Below are 19,975 nucleotides of genomic sequence, written 5' to 3'. Positions count from 1 at the left end.
AGCAGAAGGCGAGGCCACTCTAGAGGACGTTATTGAGGAAGAAAACTTAGTCGAAGTTGAAGTGAAATCAGAGCAGTAGGACGTCCGTCCTTTATAGTTTTTGTTATTTCGCTTTTGAAGTAGACGTTCGGTTATTTCTTTTTGTAAAACCGTTCGTCCTAGATCTGTACTGTTTTCGTTTAATGCTTGATATTTCTGTATTAAAGCCGTTCGGCTTTTGAACCTCGTTTCTATTAATGTAAAGACTGCCTTATCTTACTGTTAATGGTAATTAATTCTGAATTATGGTAATTACCGTATTTTTGGGATGTTACAGCCACTAACCATGAGAATATTATATAAAAACCTAGAAAGAATTTACTTATTTAGTGTCTAAAACTCTCGTATATTTAATTAAACAAATTTGATTCTACATAATTTATAAATTCAACAGAAGATATAAAGTTATCAAACTTGTTGAAATTGGTTTTTTAGTCATTTCTTATGCATAAAATTACATATTTAATTATATAATAACATAAATATGAACAAATTTGACTTAGTTTATTTATTCTGATTTTTTTCATTCAACCTAACACAAATCTCTAAACATGTATCAGTGACACATATATTAACAAAGTCATTCTCAAAACAAATCATCTACGCTGTAATATTATAAAATTTGAACCAGTTACTCTTAAGTGTTAAGATTTTTTTGACTTAAAGTTGAACTTCTAAAAATTAATAGTTTCATAAGAAAGTCACAAGTGGACACGAAAGTCATTGATTAAATATTTAAAAATATCATTATCATCATAAAGAAACAAATATTATATTTAAGTTGTGTCGTGATATCCAAAAATATAATATAAAACTATATTAAGAGTTATCACATATATGATAAAATATAACAGTTATAAACTAAAATATAAAATATAAACTTTACCGTCATTGAAAATAACCATGGAATTTAAATCTTTATATACAATTTAACTACTACAAAACTACAAACAGAGTTAATATAGTACTAACTACTGAGTAACATCTCCTCCTTCCAATGTCTGCTCCAGAGACACCTCATCTCCTCAACCGTGTGGCCTCCAAAGGCCCTCAACTTCTCGGCCTCCAAGGCCTCAACCGTTCGGCCTTGCATAGGCCTCCACTTCTCGGCCTCCAAGGCCTCAACCCTCGGCCAACTTTGGCCTCGAGCGTTCAGCCTCAACGGCTCGTCCTTAATGGAATCCCAGTCGGCAACACCGAAGTCGGCGACCACATACCTTCATGACTTGTTACTTAAGCACGATCAGTAATCTATCCAGCTCGATCGACGAAAGTACAACCCCTTCTAGACTTTCGGTCAGTCATATTATTAACGAACAAAGGAGAGCTTGTCTGTATCAGGAAGGCCTTGAATATAACTCCTTCGCATAATAAAATCATACTCAGGCTCGGGGGGCTTATGTACCATACGACCCTCCCAACTCCATGAACCGAACGGTTCTCAGGCCGACCAACCACTCAAGGCCGACCAAACACCGAGGCTGACCACCCATCAGACCGTGCGGTCCTCCTAGCTCCATGAACTGAACGGTTCTCTCAGGCCGACCGATCACCAAGGGCGAACAGCTCTTCCCAAGCTGACCACTCAGGACATCCATCAGACCGACCGCCCAGGCCGACCATCCATCCGGCCGACCACGTGGTTAGATTATAAACGATAATAGCTCATTAAGGCCCTTAATGGAGGTTAAGGCGTGATTGGGTCATGGTTGGGCCGTCATCGGGCCTAAGAAAGGTAAAAGTTCATTGTAACTAGTATAAACAAAGGTCATAGGTATGACTTCGGGAGAGCTTGCACATTATGCACACCACATGCATCAATTATAGTAATAACCGTTCGGTCATTTTTACTGACTTGAGTGTCGGAGTGTCTTTGACAAGTACCAGCCCGCCCAGCTTGGAGAAGAGGGAAGGAGAACGAACAACTTGGAGTATGAGACAACAAGGTAACTGTCTGGCATCCAACCAACCCGTTCGGTCTTCAATGTCCGTCCAATCATTAAGAATCGTTCGGTCCTCGAGACATCTTGGAATGTTTTAAGGGACCTCCAAACCCCACCAAAACATTTTGCATACCTTCATGACTTGTTACTTAAGCAGGATTAGTAGCCTATCTAGCTCGGTCGGCGAAAGTACTGTTAGCAAAATAATGAAGATGAAGTTTTGATGATGTCCAAATCAAGTCAAGATATATCAAGATTCATGAAGATCCTTTTGAAGACTTGTTTTTGTTATAAAAAGCTTTTGTAATAATTGTAGTTTAATGTTTAGAACTTATATTTGTAGTAGATTTTGATTATTGTACTTTCATACTTTGTATTAGCTGTTCAGAATAAAAAAACACACAATTTTAATCGATTAAATCAAGTATTAGTCAATTAAAACGTTGCAGGTGCTAAAAACTCAACTGACATGGAAATAATCGATTATTACCTATTTTAATCGATTAGTTAATCGATTAATCCTTAAAATAATCGATTATGGATGACCGTTGGAGTTTTCTGACTTTTGAAAACTAGCCGTTGTACTCATTTTAATCGATTAACAATAATATTAATCGATTAAAAGCGTTAAATGGCCAATTACGAAGAATGGAAGAGTATTTGCTTGAGTCTATAAATAGGCTCTCCTTATCCATCAACAATAACTCTTCCCTTGTGCTCTAGTACTCAAAAATCATTGAGACTTGTGTGTTCTTGTTCGGCTTGTGAAACTCGTGTCTGTGGAACTGGTGAAGTGCTGCTACGGTGACTGAGGAAATAGCTGGTTCATCCTTGGTGTGTCTAAGGAGGTGTTCGGAAGAGGAAGTTCGTCCTTCATGAAGTATTCGGAGATGTTCATCCTTTGTGAAGACTCAAAGGAGGTGCAGGTTCATCTCTTGTGGTATCAAGAGAGGTGGTTTCTAAACTTTTACAAATTGTTTCTTTGTGATTGTAATTTGTAATTGTTTTGTGAGTAGTAAACTGTTTATCTTGTTTTGAGATAAGCGACTGGACGTAGGATTGGTAAGATCCGAATCAGGATAAAATCATCTGTGCAAATTTCTCTCAACCTTACTCTCTTTATTTGTCTTTATTATTTGCTTGGTAAGTTTAATTGAGTAGAAATTAAAAGGCACACGTTCGTATTAAAAACCCTCTTGGTTTGTTATTCCACGCTAACAATTTCGTTGCAGCCGCTCTGACAAGTACGACCCCTTCCAAACTTTCGGCCAGTCATCTTATCAACGAACAAAGGAGAACTCGTTCGAATCAGGAAGGCCTTGAACATAACCCCTTCGCATAATAAAATCATGCTCGGGCTTGGGGGGCTTATGTACCTTACACCCTCCCAGCTCCATGAACCGAACGATTCTCAAGCCAACTGACCACTCAAGGCCGACTAAACACCCAGACCGACCACCCGTTAGACCGTACGGTCCTTCTAGCTCCATGAATTGAACGATTCTCTCAGGACGACCGACCACCCAGGTCGAACAACTTTTCCCAAGCTAACCATATAGGACGTCCATCAAACCGACCGCCCAGGCCGACCATCCATCAGACCAATCGACCACATGGTTAGATTACAAACTATAATAGTTCATTAAGCCCCTAATGGAGGTTAAGACGCGGTTGGGCCGTCATTAGGCCCAAAAAAGGTAAAAATCTATTACAACTAGTATAAACAAAGGTCTCAGGTATGACTTCAGGAGAGGTTGCACATTATGCACACCACATGCATCACTTGTAGTAATAATCGTTCGATCATTTTTACTAACTTGAGCATCATAGTGCTTTTGACAGGTACCCGCTCGCACGACTTGGAGAAGAGGGAAAGAGAACGAACAACTTGGATTATGAGACAATAAGGTAATCGTCCCACATCCAACCAATCTGCTCGGTCTTCAATGTCCATCCAGTCATCAAGAATCGTCCGATTTTCGAAACATCTTGGAATGTTTTAAGGGACCTCCAAACCTCACCGAAACAACTACCAAACCAATCTTTAACATAGGAATAGTCACGCTATTATATTTATTCCTATTATATAATATATTTTGGTCAACTAAGTTTCAAGTTAATTTTCGTTTTCAGATTTTTTTATTGTGTCATGACTTTTTAAAAAATATCTAAAATTATATCTATTATTTAAAGAAATACTAGCAATGTTAATAACACGTTACATGGTATGAATTTTATATAACTAAACAATACTATGTATCATTATCAAATTCAATTTATTATATATATATATATATATATATATATATATAATTCAATTTGTTTTGAAATAAAATAATATTATTTTTTTCTAAATTGAAATTAGATTTATTATTTGTATACATGTTATATTGATATTTTTTTAGTAAAATTGATTTTTTCTTAATTATTTTTATTAATCATGACTTTTACCACTAAATTTTAATATAAATATTAGTTTAACATTTATATATATAAAAAATTTGGTCTTAATTAATTAATTTATCATTTTATAAATGATATTAATTAATTTCTTTTTATAAAACATGTTTGAATTAATAATATATAATAATATAATATACTACAAAGACAATATTAATAAAATAATAAATATAACATTCATATAAATAACAAATTTAGTTTCAATTTGGAGAGATAATATTGTTTAATTTTAAAAAAGTAAAACTAAATTGAACTAAAGAAACATACATAAGACTAAATTTAGATCAAAGTCTAAATGTAACACTAACATACCACTTGATACCAACACTAAGACTAAATTTAGATCAAAGTCTAAATGTAACATTAACATACCACTTGATACCAACACTAGCACGTAACATTATCATTGTCTTGTCATTTGACATTAATAATAGCACTGACAAGTGATATAGTACTGACAAGTGATATTGTCATCTACATAAGATTAATATTGTTAATGTCACGTGTCATATGGTAACAATTTTTTACAGAAAAAAATTAAAACAATCACATATTTACAAGTGATATACCAATATTAGCAATTGTAATTCTTTTCAAGTAATCTAATCGACACATTTTTACAAAATTTAAGACGCAATTAAAATTTTGTTAAAAAATAAATGAATATAATTTATTTTTCACAAAAATAAAACCAGACGAATAATTACATTTTTTAAGTATCATGTTTCTATGTTCGTCATAACATCATTAAATGAATGTTCGATCTTTAAATCATTTAAAATTCCCAAACTCAAAAAATCTCAAATCAAAAAATTCTGCCCTTCCTGCTCGGCATGCGTCTGGTGAGGTTCTCAAACCTCAATGGATCCGATGATTGTATCACTACAGTAAAAATTATTTTGTAAGGTGAGTCTGTCACATGATGACATAGAATTATGATGGCGACGGGGAACACTAAACATTTTAGCTTACCATTGATTGTATCCACAAAGAACACAAAAGGATCAACCTCGTCAATTGGGGACTGCAACTCTTCATCCTCACTATAGTCATCATCTGGCCGGAATGACTTCGCCTACATCCAACAGATGCAGAATGAAAATAAAATTCAAAGATTCAACAATAAATTATAAATAAAGACCAGTAACCCAACAAATAATTATCAGACAAAACCAAGTATAACACCGGTGTTATGAATAATTATAAGTTGAAATGAAGTACAATAATTTCTGGATGGGGGGAGGGGGCACGGATTAGCTCATTTGTTCAACTCATTTTGGAGAAAGAATTGCTAGTTTTTATCACGTTACTGAATGAAGCTATGATCCTATCTCCAGCATTTTTCACAGGATCAGTCAGTGAACCCGGGTGTTTACATGGACCATAATGTTTTACTAGGTGCACAGACCTTAAAGCAAAAGAAATCGGTATCGAGAATAAAAAGAAAAAAAATGCTCCACTATGCATTGGCAGCAGGTGTAACAAGAGACTGCTGAGCCTAAATGGTCAATGTAAACAATAAAATATTTCGACAAAAACAACAGCTAAAATATAAGATTGGTTTCAAAATTAACAAATAGAAAATTATTTTAACGTTAATCTTTAGGTTTTTCATTTGTTCTCTACACTTAGTTGACTATTGAACTTCATAATAAATATATTTACAGGCATAACTACAATTCAACAAAAACCAAACCACATAAGGATGAACGCTTTTTTAAATTCAGTAGTCCAAATTTCAAATTTAACTAACTGGGATTCAAAATCCAATGAATACTTCGCGACAAAGTTAAATGATGACCTGGACAGAGGATGAACTACTAGAATATCCATCTTGCACATCCTCTATACATGCATACAGACATACTATAGAACTCGTTTATAAGCAAGCAAATGTTTTTAGACCATCATTTTCAGATACCTGCTCAGCCAACTTTCGAAGTGTGATAGTATCAGCATCATCCCCATCTTCAGCTTGTTCCTCCTTAGCAGCTTCTGCAATCAGTACAAAATACATGAAAATTAAGCACTTATAAAACAACTACTGTGAGGAGTTTAGGCCAAGCAACAGATACAAATGACATTAATCTAACCCCCATGAATGTTACAACTTAGTTACAGAGACAAGGGAGACATAAGACCTGCAACTTGATCTTTGTAAGCAACTAGAAGATCAAGATTTGCTCGGAACACCCTTCCTAAAGCCTCTGCCGGTAATTGATCAGAACGGAGTGCCAGTAATGATGTCAAACCAAGGCAGCATACTTTCTTTTCATGTTCCCTGCACATACGTTGTTAGTTTTCCATCTCAAGACACGTTCAAATTGTAATTAGACAATCTATATATTGTTGTAAGGAAGCACAATATCAACATACAAAGTAAAATGGAAACAAGGGATAACAAAAGGTAAACATAACAAACCTTTTAAAATTAGCACGCATTCCACTCTTCTTAACTTGTTGCAGTAACAGGAACCACAGATGGAAGATTTCTGATGCAACACCTAGCTTTTGCAATATGCTGAGAGTCAGTGCTCCGTTGTAGTAAAGAGCATCTGCAATCTGAAAAAAGTATCTCCTATTAGAAGGAATTACTTTATGTCATTTCCAGAGAGACAAATAATATTTGAAAACCTGGGCAAACATAAAGCAGATAAACTACACCCATTGGAAGATCAGGAAAGGCCTCAGATTTTGTTAACAATATCCCTACATTTTATTTCTTCATTTTTAAATAAAAAAACTTAGAAATCATAGCACTCAAGGAAGTACAATCCATATTTGGTTAACAAAGAGTTAGGTATACATTTTCTCAGGACAGATTTGTTGGAAAATCCGAGCAAGAGAACACCAGTAAGACATTTACTGGGTCAGGAAATAACTATAGAACAGAACATCACACTACACTTAATATAAAACATTAAGGCAATGAGAGAGTTGAACTCACACTTGAGCTCCAACAAACTACGCATTAAGTGTAGGTCTCTTCCACATTGTGGACTCCCCCTTAAATATGAGTCTCTTCCACATTATAAACACCCCCAAGTGGAAGCTCCTACTCATCCATAAGTAATCAATGGTGACTCTTATGTTGTGATTTACCCCAGAGCAACACACTACCTAGATTGACTACCAGATACAAGGGCTACGGACCAAGATTCACCATTAACACTACTCATTTTATCCGACTACCATGAACATTGGCTCTAATACCACTTTTAGAAGATCCAAGGAGGAGAAACACCAAGAAGATATTCACTAATGAATCACGAACCAACTACATAGGAGAACATGACATCACACTCAAACAAAAAATTCATGACATTAGGTTTGCGGGTCTTCTTCATTTATATGTTACTCAATTTACTCATTTCCATAGAATGTGAGAAAACTACCATTCAAAAATACCTAGCCTACTTTTTATAAGCCACCCCCATTTAATAAATTGGAAATTCAAAAGATATCTTTCAACCACAATCTAAAATTATTTAATGAAACCTCCAAGTCAACAGACCCCAGCACAATCAAGATATTCAGAACATTATAGCCCACGAGCACAAAAATCTGTTACTTCACTCGTGTAATATAATATAACTATTGAACATAACATCCCCTTACCACTTGCATGAAAAGGCATTTCAAATATGATTTTTCAGTGTGACGCAGGCGTTCAACGGTAATTCTAAGATATGGTTCAACCCAGTGATCCACATGTCCTTTGCAATTCTGGAACACAACTTCGATAAGCTTGGGAGCTGGTATAATATCGTTGTCCTCCATATTTTTATCTGACATAATCTGCAATACAATATAAAAATCACAGAGAGCTCAGTAATAACATAAAAAATAATGATGATAATTAATAAACCACCAGGCTCCAACCAAATAGTCGATGCTTTAAGTAATGAGGTTAAAATAACTCACAGATGAAATCATGTTCCACAAACTCTGTTGATAGTCCGGTTCTTTGCAAGAAAGGAATTGAGCAGTTCCCCTCGAAATATAATTGTCCAAGGGAACCAAAATATCTGCAGAAGTTTAAAGCTTAACAAATTATTGCCAAAAACAATATCATATAGAAGGAGGATAAAATTTCCAACCAGATCAAGATAAGATAGATTAGAGATATGCTTGTCTTGAAAAGAGAAAGAAAAAAATATTTGAGACCCGAGTTCAATGTAAGAAAACCAAAGCAGGTATCAAACCATTACCAGGTCTATGTATGAAAGTAATAAACACCCATTTTGTTAAGGAATCAGAAAACCGCTAACCAATTGAAAGCAAAAAGGATATGGATGACAATCATCACAGTCAAGCAAAGGAAATTTGAAGACAAACAGTATGTAATAAATATATAATTATTCAGCACATGTTTGCATAAGGCTAAATCCACAAGCTTCTAACTTTAAAGTTAAGACCAATAATTACAAGTCTGAGGAGAAGTATATGAATTTAGTTATTATACTATGGGTTGTTCCAAAATGAGTTCTGAAGAAATACAACACTTACTGATAGAATCATTTTCACTTATATTTTGTAAAGAAGAAAAACAGCGTGGAATGTAAATTAATTTGCTCCTGCACTGAAGAAAAATTGTCGGCGACGTATTTTTAGCTTGTTTCTTTATTAATAGATGTTTTGTAAACAGTACATTGTTTGTGTTCATCTTCTGGTTAAAAGAGATCAGCTTGTCTCCGGAAAAAATAGACCATTCACAAATTATGTAAACTATGTATTACAACATTAGCAGATGGAAAAGAGAGTTAAAATTTGTTGAGAACCATCATACTTGGAAAGAAATCAATAGCCCAATCAGCCAGTGCTTCAATCATCAATGGCCAAAGACTCCACATATCCAACGATATTGTTGGAGAGAAAAAAGTCATATGCGATACAATCTCCAAAACTTCTTCAAAAACCTCTGTAGACACATAGAAGATAGTAGAAATGAGTGAAAATCCAAACAAAATTAAAATATACAAACCATTGTTTACATATCACAATCTAATAATTAAACTAACACAAATACAGGGTCCATGAAATTAAAGAAGCAAATATATACAGCATTGCATTCATTTAATAAGTCTAAGCATATAGAGGAAGTCCAAAATTCCTCCAGTGATCAACTATTTCATACATCCATCCATCTTAAAGTCTTATGAAACATTATGAGAAGGGTTACCAGAATCCATTAGTATTGCCTATTTCTTAAAGAAAAAATGTACCTACACAAGGCATAACAACAAGAATAATTGTATGGTTCGACAACTGTCAAAAAGAGCAAGACGGTTTTTCCTTGGAGCATTTTGGCTAATCAACAAGGAATTCAAAAGTAATTGGACTGGTTTTTTCTGATTAGCTTTGTTAGATATATTATATCTTTTAGTTAGTTAGTTATTATTTCTCATTTGTATTTTGGGCTTAGCCCATATTTCTTCTATTATAAATAGATAACCCTATGTGTGTATTTAACACAAGGGGATATTCTCTCCCAATCTTCTCTATTTCTCATAAGCTTCAATGGTCTAGACAGAATAACAGAATTATTTTGTGGGAACGTGCAAAATACACAAATGCTTTGGTGTATATGGTCAGAGACTGAAACTTAGAATTTTTAAAGTGGTTGTTGTAGCACAATAACTGTTTGATATATGATAAAGCATTTGGCCTTGTTTGGTAGAAAACACCTATAGTCTTTTTGAAGGAGTTTTCCCTAACTGACATGCTGAGAGATTTTAGAAGCTTTGCTCAATTAGTGATTCCGTTTTCTTTGTAGTTTGTGCAGCAAAATGTCATTTTATGTTCAAGCAGGATAGTCTCTTCTCCAAAACTTTTGTAACACTTAATGAGAAGAAGTGTATATACACATAAAAAACACAAAATAACATTGGAGAAAAATGTAGGACAAAGATTGTCACGAGAGAGAGGGCAGCATGGGGATAGGTACCTTGACCATCAGTTGTCAACATTCTGCGCATTATAGGAAGCAAAGTTGGCTCAATTTGAACAAAAAGGTGAGGAAGCCTGCTCACTGATTCAAGTATTGTACTAATAGCACGTAAACAATCTACAGCAGCCAAAGCACCTGGATCATCAGCTTCTGCAGTGTTCATACACCTCCAAAATGCAGCAGCCTGTTATTTAAAATAAAACGTTTTTTTGGCATTACCTCTAGAAATTATTAAAAATTAAAAATTTCTAGAAATTGTTAAAAATTAATAATTTCTAAAAAAATTGTGAAAGGAAAAGAAATATTACCAAATTTTGGCACAACCCAAGTGCATAAGGGGCCATCTCTTCCCCAAACTTGTCCACAATAGTCTCCAATATGAACACAAGGTCCTCATTCTCAACCTCATTCATAAGTTTGAAAAACTCTGGAGAGAATTCTGGAGAGAAACAAAATTTCGCAATGTAAAATTTCGCTTGGTTAAAACTTACTCAGAAAGTCAAATAATAATTCTGGAGAGAAACAAAATTCTCACACCCTCATACCATCGAGGAGTTGAGGAAGAATAGGACGAATTTCATTCAAATCTGCACAAACATGTCATGAGAAAAATAAGCATATAGAAAAAAAATATTCATAATAATTACAAAAAATAGTGAGAATGTAAAAACCACCTTTACAAACTTCAATAAAAGAGCGCAAAGCAAAAACGGAATCAACACGCACAGGAAGTTCTGAATCCTGCATTCTGGATACCACACACTGCAAAGCCTTCCGGAAATTGTTCTGATCTGAAAAGTTAATATGGGCATACTGTCCAGCAACCCATGCTGCCTGTTTTTCAAACAAAATTAAATTGTACTTTACACAATAACTCCATAATCTGAATAAGTTTTAGAATAACTTAAACGAAATCAAATAAACCTATGCATTTGCAAATAATGCTTCATTTATTTGGTTTAGAACACCGTGAATGACAGCCTAAAACCCTTTCCAACCGTGGTAAGGATGATAATTGGGCCATTAAACAAATATGCCCGTTGTGTGATCCTTTTGCATCCATATAAAGCACTCAACACTGCATAAGATCAGATCTACTGATTATACGAAGCATAAGTTGAGATACTTAGAAGTATGGATCCTGTTATTGTAACTTTGGAAGCAGATCTAGAAAACATTCGGGACTAATCAGATATTATCTTCCTCTTACAATCCCACATGAAGCTCAAGACCCTTGAGAGCATTGTATCCTTTTTTGGGGGAGGGTAACAGTATGTAAATATGAATAGAAGAAGAATGTTAGTCAAGTATACTTAAATTCGTTTTCATTGCTGTTGAGTACCTGGTTATATATAAAGCTCAGTTGTATTTTAGAAGACTGGAATGGTAAAGGTCCTACATCACATGGCAATATATGGAGATAAAAATAACAACTATAATAGGAAATCGTACCTGAGCCCTAAGGTGGCCAACAGGACTGCTGAACTCGGGAAAGACATGTTGCACTAAAATTCGCTCGAGTTCAGACTTGTACGGCTCAGTCTGCTTCAATTTGTCACAGAGTGCCCCAATAGCAAGGAGGGCACCATCTTTCTGTCTGTAGGGCTTGTACTCTGCAGAAGCTTCATCATACCTAATGCACAGCAAATCATAAATATTGCACCCAATTATAGATTATTCATTGTAACAGTAAACCATTACCTTCTGAAAATTTCAACAATAAATTGAATAAATTTTTGAAGATTTTCTTTCCCCCGTTTCCGAACCAATTCACTCACAAAATCCAAGGAAGCCCTCCTAGGACTATACAAATATTCAATAATATCTGTAACAAAGAATTAGAAGCTATAAGAAATTCCAGTGCATATTGAAATACTGTTTCCATACCAGGGCAACTTACCATAGCATTTCCTTACATACTCATGAGGATCTTCATCCCAAAGCTTTTGATCATTATCATTAAAGCACATAAGGGGGAACACTATTTCAAAAAGAAGGACATCAAGCCGTGGTTGCAGCAGAGTATACATACCATTCCTTGAGATACTGCATGTGATGCCAAAATTACAGAGAAATAATTAGTATGTGCTATCTAGTGGCACCAAATATAGCACTCAACAACTCATGATTTCTATCCAAATAGACAATAACAACTTTCTTCCTGGTCTGATTTGACATTCGGGAATGAGAAAGATACATTCATAAAGAACCAGTGACCAAAGATGCTCTATCCCAATGTCAAGCATCTACTCCTCCTTTAGCTTATTGAAAATCTAATAAAGCACATGAGCACCTCATATAATCGGAAGTCTAACGGCTTTCACAGTGTTTAAATTTTTTTTTTTAAAACCAGACCTCTGATGTTTACTAGGCTCATGTTATAGGAGTTTTTGAAAAAGTTCACCGAAATCCTGAATTTATGATGAGTAGCAACTGTGGAATAATGTATTAACTTACCAACCACATGCTTATAATTGCAGATAAAATATCAGTTGATATTTGAGAAAAAATAGGATATAATGCAGAACACAGAAAACACACAAATATAATGCACCTGTCTTTGTAGAGACAAAAAGTCTTCAATAACCACAAACTTCAAAATAACGACACATCCTATGTACACCCCCACTATTGTCGCCAGCCATCAGTTATTTTCTATGAGTAAAGGTCATTGAGGCAGTTTTTACAGATTTATGTGGGACAGTTGTTTAACAGTCTTGTGTGGCAATCTTCCTCCTCCTCCCTCCCCATCCTCTGCTGCTTCCTCCAAAACCTAAAAGAACCTTGATGACTCCAACTTCTTGCTGTGTGTATTAAACCACAATGTCTTCCAACACTTTGTATCGATCCATTGTTTCCTCTTTGTTTTGTTACCGAAGCTGATCATGATGCTGGAAAAATCAATCCCACCTATAGCACTTAACAGCAAGATCAAATGGTGTTGGCGCACTCTAACCAACATTATCACACTCGTTTCTTTCTATAGTCTTAGGTAGCATTAATTCTTATCAAGTTTGGGATAAAGTTCCTGCTTATTTTCAAAAACAAATGTGTAGTCCTCAACAACTTTGCAATGAACTTCAATCCAAAAATCTTATCCTTGAAGATTGGTTGATAACAGAGTTTCTTCTTGGTGTTAATGCGTTAATTGGTTGTCCCACTTCCACTCTCACCAAGAATACATAAATGCTATTTTAAGGATTGCCTCAAGACTATGATTGTGTCATTTTTGTCATTGAAAGTAAGTTTGAACTGCTACTAATTGAAGAAATTTAAGCTTTACTTCTTGTGCATTGTCTACAAAAGTTTTGAAATAAAGTTCCGGCAGATGCAGCCCATCTAAACCTAATTTAAGGTTTGCTGTCCAAACAAATTTACAAAACGAAGAGAGCTATACTGTTTTTCTATCAAAAACTGCACAAAACCAGGAAACTAAAGCACTTGTTACTGCCTTTCATGACTCCTCCTAAATTCATGGTTGACTTTAGATATCAAGGACGTGGATGATCCTATGGAGCCCGCTTTGCCAATATTCAGTGTCACGTGTGCCTTAAATAATAATGCTTTTTGCTATCATATGTTAGTTACATCAAAGTTATCAAACTAAGGCAAACTCTATTCAAGTTTTACAAAGGCTTGGAACCAGAACCATCAAGAAAATCTCAGTTTTCTTTAACATAATGGTTCTTATAATTTCCTCAGTAGCAGCATTCCCTAAGCCAAGAGCTCTTTAAATTATGGATAATACATAAAACCACCTGCCATTTGTTGAATTTCAACTTTTTTATTGGAAGAATGGGGGCAGCAATCTAGACCCCTAGATCAAAAAAGCTCAAATATCACGAACCAACAATCCTAAAAGCTAATCCTGTTAGGTGGAGAGACCATAATGGTTTTTATATTGCATCTCCAAACCAAGTCAAAAAGAAAATGCATTTACTAAATGATGTGTGGCATTAATCAGAATTAAAGGCACGCAGTTAATTAAAGTAGACTAGAATACGAATATATAATATGATTCACGGTGAAAAATTAGACTGCAAAGGATACCCACCTGTTGGTTAGATATTCAAGAATCAAGTTGATAACTCCGTCGGGTAAATAGCCCCCTCCTCTAACAACATTTAATAGATTTAAATGGCGCTCTAAGATTTTCCCAGCGTAATGCTTCTGAAACATTTGGGCAAAGCCTCTGTTTTCAGGGTTTTGAAGCTTCAAGTCTCCAAGACTGTCATGTGGTAATTTAAAAAACCATAGAAATTCAGAATAAGTCACACAGCAAAAACTCTTTTATATATAAATCAATCTACACCTAAACATACCGAGTGTAGAGCCTATCTAGAATGTGAACTGTCCATTTCTTGACCTTCCACCAACCCCATGATTTTCTAAGATCAGGATCAACAGGCTGACCTTCAGAGGGTACAGGTCTCTCCAATATATTTAAAAAAAGCATCATCCAAGCATTGAAGATATTTTGATCAAACAACAGCTTAGGAATCTCCAACTGAATAAATTCAACAAAATCCATAATTTCACATGTCAACTATCAGAAATTTGAGGTGAGAAGCATCAAAACAAATGAGGTGGCCGAAAAAGTTATCTCAAAATGTAAAAGATGCTCTCCTTTATTTCATTTTATCCCCAGCGACCAGATCAACCAAAAAAAAATGAAACAAAGATTTATTGAGATACAAACACATAAATAAAGACTTCCTAGACAAGGGTTCGCATGGACTGTAGTGTTGACTATTTTTGTTCTTCTAACTTTTGATCACATTAACTCCACCTCATATTTGACGTGAGAGGAAAACATGATACTAGAGATATAACAATCCCACAATAACTTTTTATTCTTTGCTTATTTAAATTTAATGGCAATATAAACCCAATGGCAAGGGATGAAAAGATACTAAAATACAGTGGACAATTAAGCGTCATTTTCTTAAAAGGCATAACCCCAAAGTAACAGAAGGGTGTCATGTATTTCAATTAATATTTAACACAATGGTATCATTGCTCTTTGTAAAAGAAAGGCAGCGCATCAATTGTAATTAACATTTGATTAACTGCAGTTAGTTTATCAGTAAGGTTAAAGGGGATAACTCATAAAAAGGTAGGACGACTAAGAGAAGGATATCATGTATCATGAAGTTAAAGTTGAGCCCAACTTCTAAGATGGCTTAGCCACTTGCATTAGCCATGCTCCGTGCCATTAACCTTAGGCAAGAGGGGGTTATTGGAAAGTCACCTTAATTGCAGTTGCCTTTGTTAAAACCTCTTTTGGAGGTTGCTATAGTTGGTTGAGGTCTCAAGGGTAGTCTTTAATTCTACATCAGATAAAGCTATGTTTTAAATAGAGCTTACAAATTTTGGCAGAACTCACATCCAAGTCGATTTTCTAAATTGAGTTTAAGCTGAAATTCGAAGACTATGATTAGGCTTTTTCTAAACTATTACTTTTGTTTTAGGTAAACTTTAAAAGTCCAATACAATCTAAAGGATGTACTTGAGAATTAAACTGTAAAATAATTCTAGAGGGCTTAATTGATCCCTCTCACAATCTTCTATTTATATAAATAAATTGATACAAAAGTACATGATAAATAGGGTAACCCTAGATACAATATAATCATGATAAATAGGGTAATCCTAGACACAATATAATCATGATAAAATAGGATAAATATCCTAACAGATGTGATCGGAAAAGAGTTATATTTAAATTATGCACACTAACTTCAATGGCACAAGGGAGTTGCTTCTCCTTTCACTGCTTTGAAATATGCAAACTTATGCCTGAACACTTCCAGACATTAATCCAAACACACTTACTCCCTCAAATTTGACAGCCCTGACTGACCACCTTGGGCTAAAATAGAATGTATTGTACACCCTAATTAATAATAATCACATATTTTACATAATGGCTATCAATAGAAGTAACATGAATCTGAACAAGGTTTGATCTACAGCATAATGCATAAAATAAACTTGTTAATTTAAGAATACATGTGAGGACAGAGAGAGCGTACAAAAATGGAGGACCAGAATATTTTACAGATACGCTTGATTAGATCAGCTACTTCAAGTGATGGATTAACAATCTGGACAAGCCCATTAAATATATTGAGAAGATGAGGAAATGTCTCGTCAACAATGTGATAAGCTAGGATCCTTTCCTCGACGGACTTGAAACTGAAAAGAAAATATAAAAGAGCGTATGAACCTAACACATACTAGACTAATGAATCTGGACCACTATTTAAGGATCACAGGGTACTTTTGAAAATATGAGCTCTTGCAAAATCATAAATGTAAATACTTTGAAATGGAAATTATTTTAACCACGTTACAGCATATTTATTAGCTTTGCCAGTAAATATTCTCCATTGTGAAACCTGCATACTCAACTTTAGCAGGGTCTCCCCTCCAACAAGTTTTTTGAAATGGAAACTTCAATTCTTATTAATGTACATAGAAAAATAATCATACTGGCCAAAACACATGGAATGAGGTTTGTCCCTTCCATTTGAAACATTGTAAACTCTAGTCTTTTCTATTTTCCTTTCCAGACTTAATGAAAGGTCTCAAATTTGTGGTGATATCTTAATCCTCATTCATTTTCTTCAACACCTCAAAATGATCACGAAATTAACATTCAAAAAATAATTATTGCTAATCATTTCTTTGTTAATTTTTCTTTTGGTACTGGAAAAGCAGACAACTATTTAGCCGACATGCAAAACAAGTGTATTTTCATATAGTATGGAAGTACAATTATTAATAATAACGGACAAAGTACCAAATAGTGAGAAAATATCACCAACAGAACTGGGTAAGAACATCAACCTGGTTCTTCCAGTTAAGGTATAATAGATATGAAGTCACAAACTTACTCGAATTTTCTTGAAAGAATCTGGAGCACAAACACATAGACTTGTTGATCCTGTAAGTTATGCTTCACCCAATCAAGAAGACGTGGCCACTGCTCAGGATAATCACAACGTATAACTGTTTTAAGGCACTCGCCAAGCTGTACCCTTTAGACGTAAGGAACACCAAGTCAAGACAACGGAGAATTGTAAAAAAAAAACACAAACAAAACGTTTTTTAGAAGAGAAAGAAATATGGCACATAATTTAAATCCTCATTAGTTGTCATCACCCACAAGGTAAAGAGAGACATGACAGCAGGAAAACAACCCATCAAAATATACAAGAATAGCCACCAGATACGATGTACCAAAGGTGAACAATCATACCTCAACAGAGGAGGAACATGGGTTACAACGACCAGAATGTGATCTCTCACCACATCTTTATCACTCTGTGAAATCTGCTGCTGCGTTTCTACATAAGCAACCCACAAAAATAAAGACATTAATAAGCAAAAATCCCATTTCATTATCTAATTTGCACCAATGATAAAAAGTGCATACCATCAAGAGGAGACCAATTTTTCGCAATAAAGTTTTTGAAATGAATACTAGCCACTTGTCGTACACCTATGTCAACGTTGTTGTCAACAATGATTTGCAACAGCCTCACAAGATGCTGAGGCGTATACTGAAACTGTATGCAAATTCAACAACAAGCATATAAAAGTTAAAAGAAGTCAACAAACTGCAACATTGACACATTCAATTACAACCGCAAACCGGGACGCCCATGCCAACAGACAACAAAGTCCGATGTTTTTCACTACATAAACAAGGTCGTGACTAAAAAAGATCATCAAGAAACACAGCCAAATTTAAATTTATCAAATCAAAGCACTGCTACATTCAATTAACAACCGTACACCAAAATTCAATCAACAACCGACGACCCAAGAAGACACTAAAAGAATCACCACGTTTCACAACTATCCGTACTTCTTAAGCACTAACCGGAAGTGAATCAAGTAAATACAAAGCAATGAAAACTCTGATCAGGGAGAAAATTAAGGAATCGGAAGTAGTCGCACCTGATTCAAGCTCTCCTCAGCAGCTTTCCGTTCATCTGAATTGGGACTGAGAGCGCCTTGGAGTACAACAGCGAGACTGGGAAGATCCATGAACCCAAAACTCGATCAAAAAACCTCCGCTACCAACTCCGATCAGCGCGCAATCTAACAATTCCGAAACCGATTACAAGTTCAGATACAAACCCTAGAAATAGGGTCCTCTTGGGTTTAGAGCGCGAGCGTTAAGCGAGCGCAACGAGAATCGAACAGAGTAAGTGGCTTCCGATTTGTGTTTTGTTATCACCGTATACTATTTATGAGTGTGATAGCATGTCAATGCTCTCAATTTATAATTTGTTTCATGCAACTCGCACGACACAAGCCTAATAAAATATAAACAGTGTGAAAACTCGTTTAGGTAAGTAAATATTTATTTGAATTAATATGATATTAATATAATTTGTTGTATCAGTTGTTTTTAAAGAGAAAAATATGATTTTCTGACAATAATAATAATCAATGTTTTGAATATTATTTAATTTGTTTTTTTTCTTTCCCTATTTTGTTTTATTGTCATTTAATTCACAATTAAGTCAAGATTTCCATAATATTGCAATGTGTATATAAATACGCATTCTGCCATAAAAAAGGAGACGAAAAAAAGGGGAGAAATATTTTGAAAAATAAAGAGATAGCAAGAGTACTGAAGAATATATAGAAAAGTAAGTTATCATGAGGAACTCTGCCAAAAGAGATCATCAAAGAAGAAAAAAACTAAAAAGGTATGTCATCTCTACACCATTATTTTTTTCTTTTTTATTGTACTCTATGATGTTTTCTTAAAGATATTTTTTTCTTTCTACACACAAATAAATTTTTTTTAATCATAATTTCTTTTTATAAGTATGTGTCAGCCTATTGCCGGTTTCTTTCCTTTTTTTCCCACCATTTTTCAAATAAATAAAAAAAAATACAAAATCTCTAAAAACAAAAAAGAATGCCAATATTGTTTAAACCAAATCTTTTTCGGATTCACTTGTTTTTTTTTCAAAAAAATATAAATCAATCAATAATAATTTTCAAACAAACTCACAAACCTTTTTCTCTACATAAAGAACTAATGATTGTCTATTATAAATGGATGTACGTAGGACCAAGGTCAATTCTTGTCCGATTCATAAAACAAAAAATATTTTTTTGTTTCTTAATAGTTTGTTTTATTTTATTTTATTATTTTGTTTAGGGAAAATTAACATTTTTGCAAGACCATGTCAACTTTACATATTTAATTAAAGGTACTGCCTTTGGGCAGGCGCGATAGGGTGCTAACACCTTCCTTACGCGTAACCGATTCCCGAACTTGAAAATCTCTTTTCGTAGACCATGTCTTATTTTTTGGTTTTCCATAGTTTTTCCATATAAATTATGGTGGCGACTCCAAAACCTTTTTCCCAAACACGTTTGCTTTTCGGGTTGTCGTCCCGTCGCGATTTCGGTTGCGACAGATGGCGACTCCACTGGGGATGCTAGAGAATAGGCCTTCTTAATTAAATGTGCAAAATTGATGTGGTTTTTATTTTATTTTATTTTATTTTATTTATTTCTCTTTATTTATTATATATGTTTGTCTTTATTT

At 34.6% G+C, this 19,975-nt stretch overlaps 1 protein-coding gene across 1 annotated transcript; it reads right to left on the bottom strand.

Annotated features, from left to right (window-relative positions):
* Positions 1-5,098: 5,098 nt before the first annotated feature.
* LOC124822943 (importin beta-like SAD2) lies at positions 5,099-18,654 on the bottom strand. The gene is made up of 22 exons (XM_088112354.1): positions 18,361-18,654; positions 17,834-17,966; positions 17,657-17,744; positions 17,292-17,435; positions 16,428-16,590; positions 14,715-14,899; positions 14,447-14,620; positions 12,293-12,438; positions 12,094-12,217; positions 11,845-12,025; positions 11,067-11,226; positions 10,938-10,979; positions 10,701-10,831; positions 10,390-10,576; positions 9,232-9,363; positions 8,367-8,470; positions 8,061-8,240; positions 6,865-7,004; positions 6,584-6,723; positions 6,364-6,437; positions 5,415-5,517; positions 5,099-5,324 (listed from the first exon to the last, which is right to left on the bottom strand). The coding sequence occupies exons 1-22, from the start codon at positions 18,448-18,450 to the stop codon at positions 5,248-5,250; spliced, it is 2,898 nt and encodes a 965-aa protein (XP_087968480.1). The 5' UTR covers positions 18,451-18,654; the 3' UTR covers positions 5,099-5,247.
* Positions 18,655-19,975: the final 1,321 nt, after the last annotated feature.

The sequence above is a fragment of the Vigna umbellata genome, chromosome 4 (genome assembly GCF_029865625.1).
Source record: "Vigna umbellata cultivar VRB3 chromosome 4, Vumbellata_1.0, whole genome shotgun sequence".
Taxonomy (NCBI): Eukaryota; Viridiplantae; Streptophyta; class Magnoliopsida; order Fabales; family Fabaceae; genus Vigna; species Vigna umbellata.
This window is presented reverse-complemented; position numbering and strand designations above follow the sequence as displayed.

What these genes read in the sequence shown, in the direction of transcription:
- LOC124822943 (XM_088112354.1), bottom strand. Translation starts at nt 18,450, where the DNA reads ATGGATCTTCCCAGTCTCGCTGTTGTACTCCAAGGCGCTCTCAGTCCC. An exon ending in CTTGAATATCTAACCAACAG is followed by an intron (nt 12,439 to 14,446) that starts GTGGGTATCCTT and finishes CATCACATGCAG; the next exon opens with TATCTCAAGGAATGGTATGT. An exon ending in GTTGACAACTGATGGTCAAG is followed by an intron (nt 9,364 to 10,389) that starts GTACCTATCCCC and finishes ATGTGTCTACAG; the next exon opens with AGGTTTTTGAAGAAGTTTTG.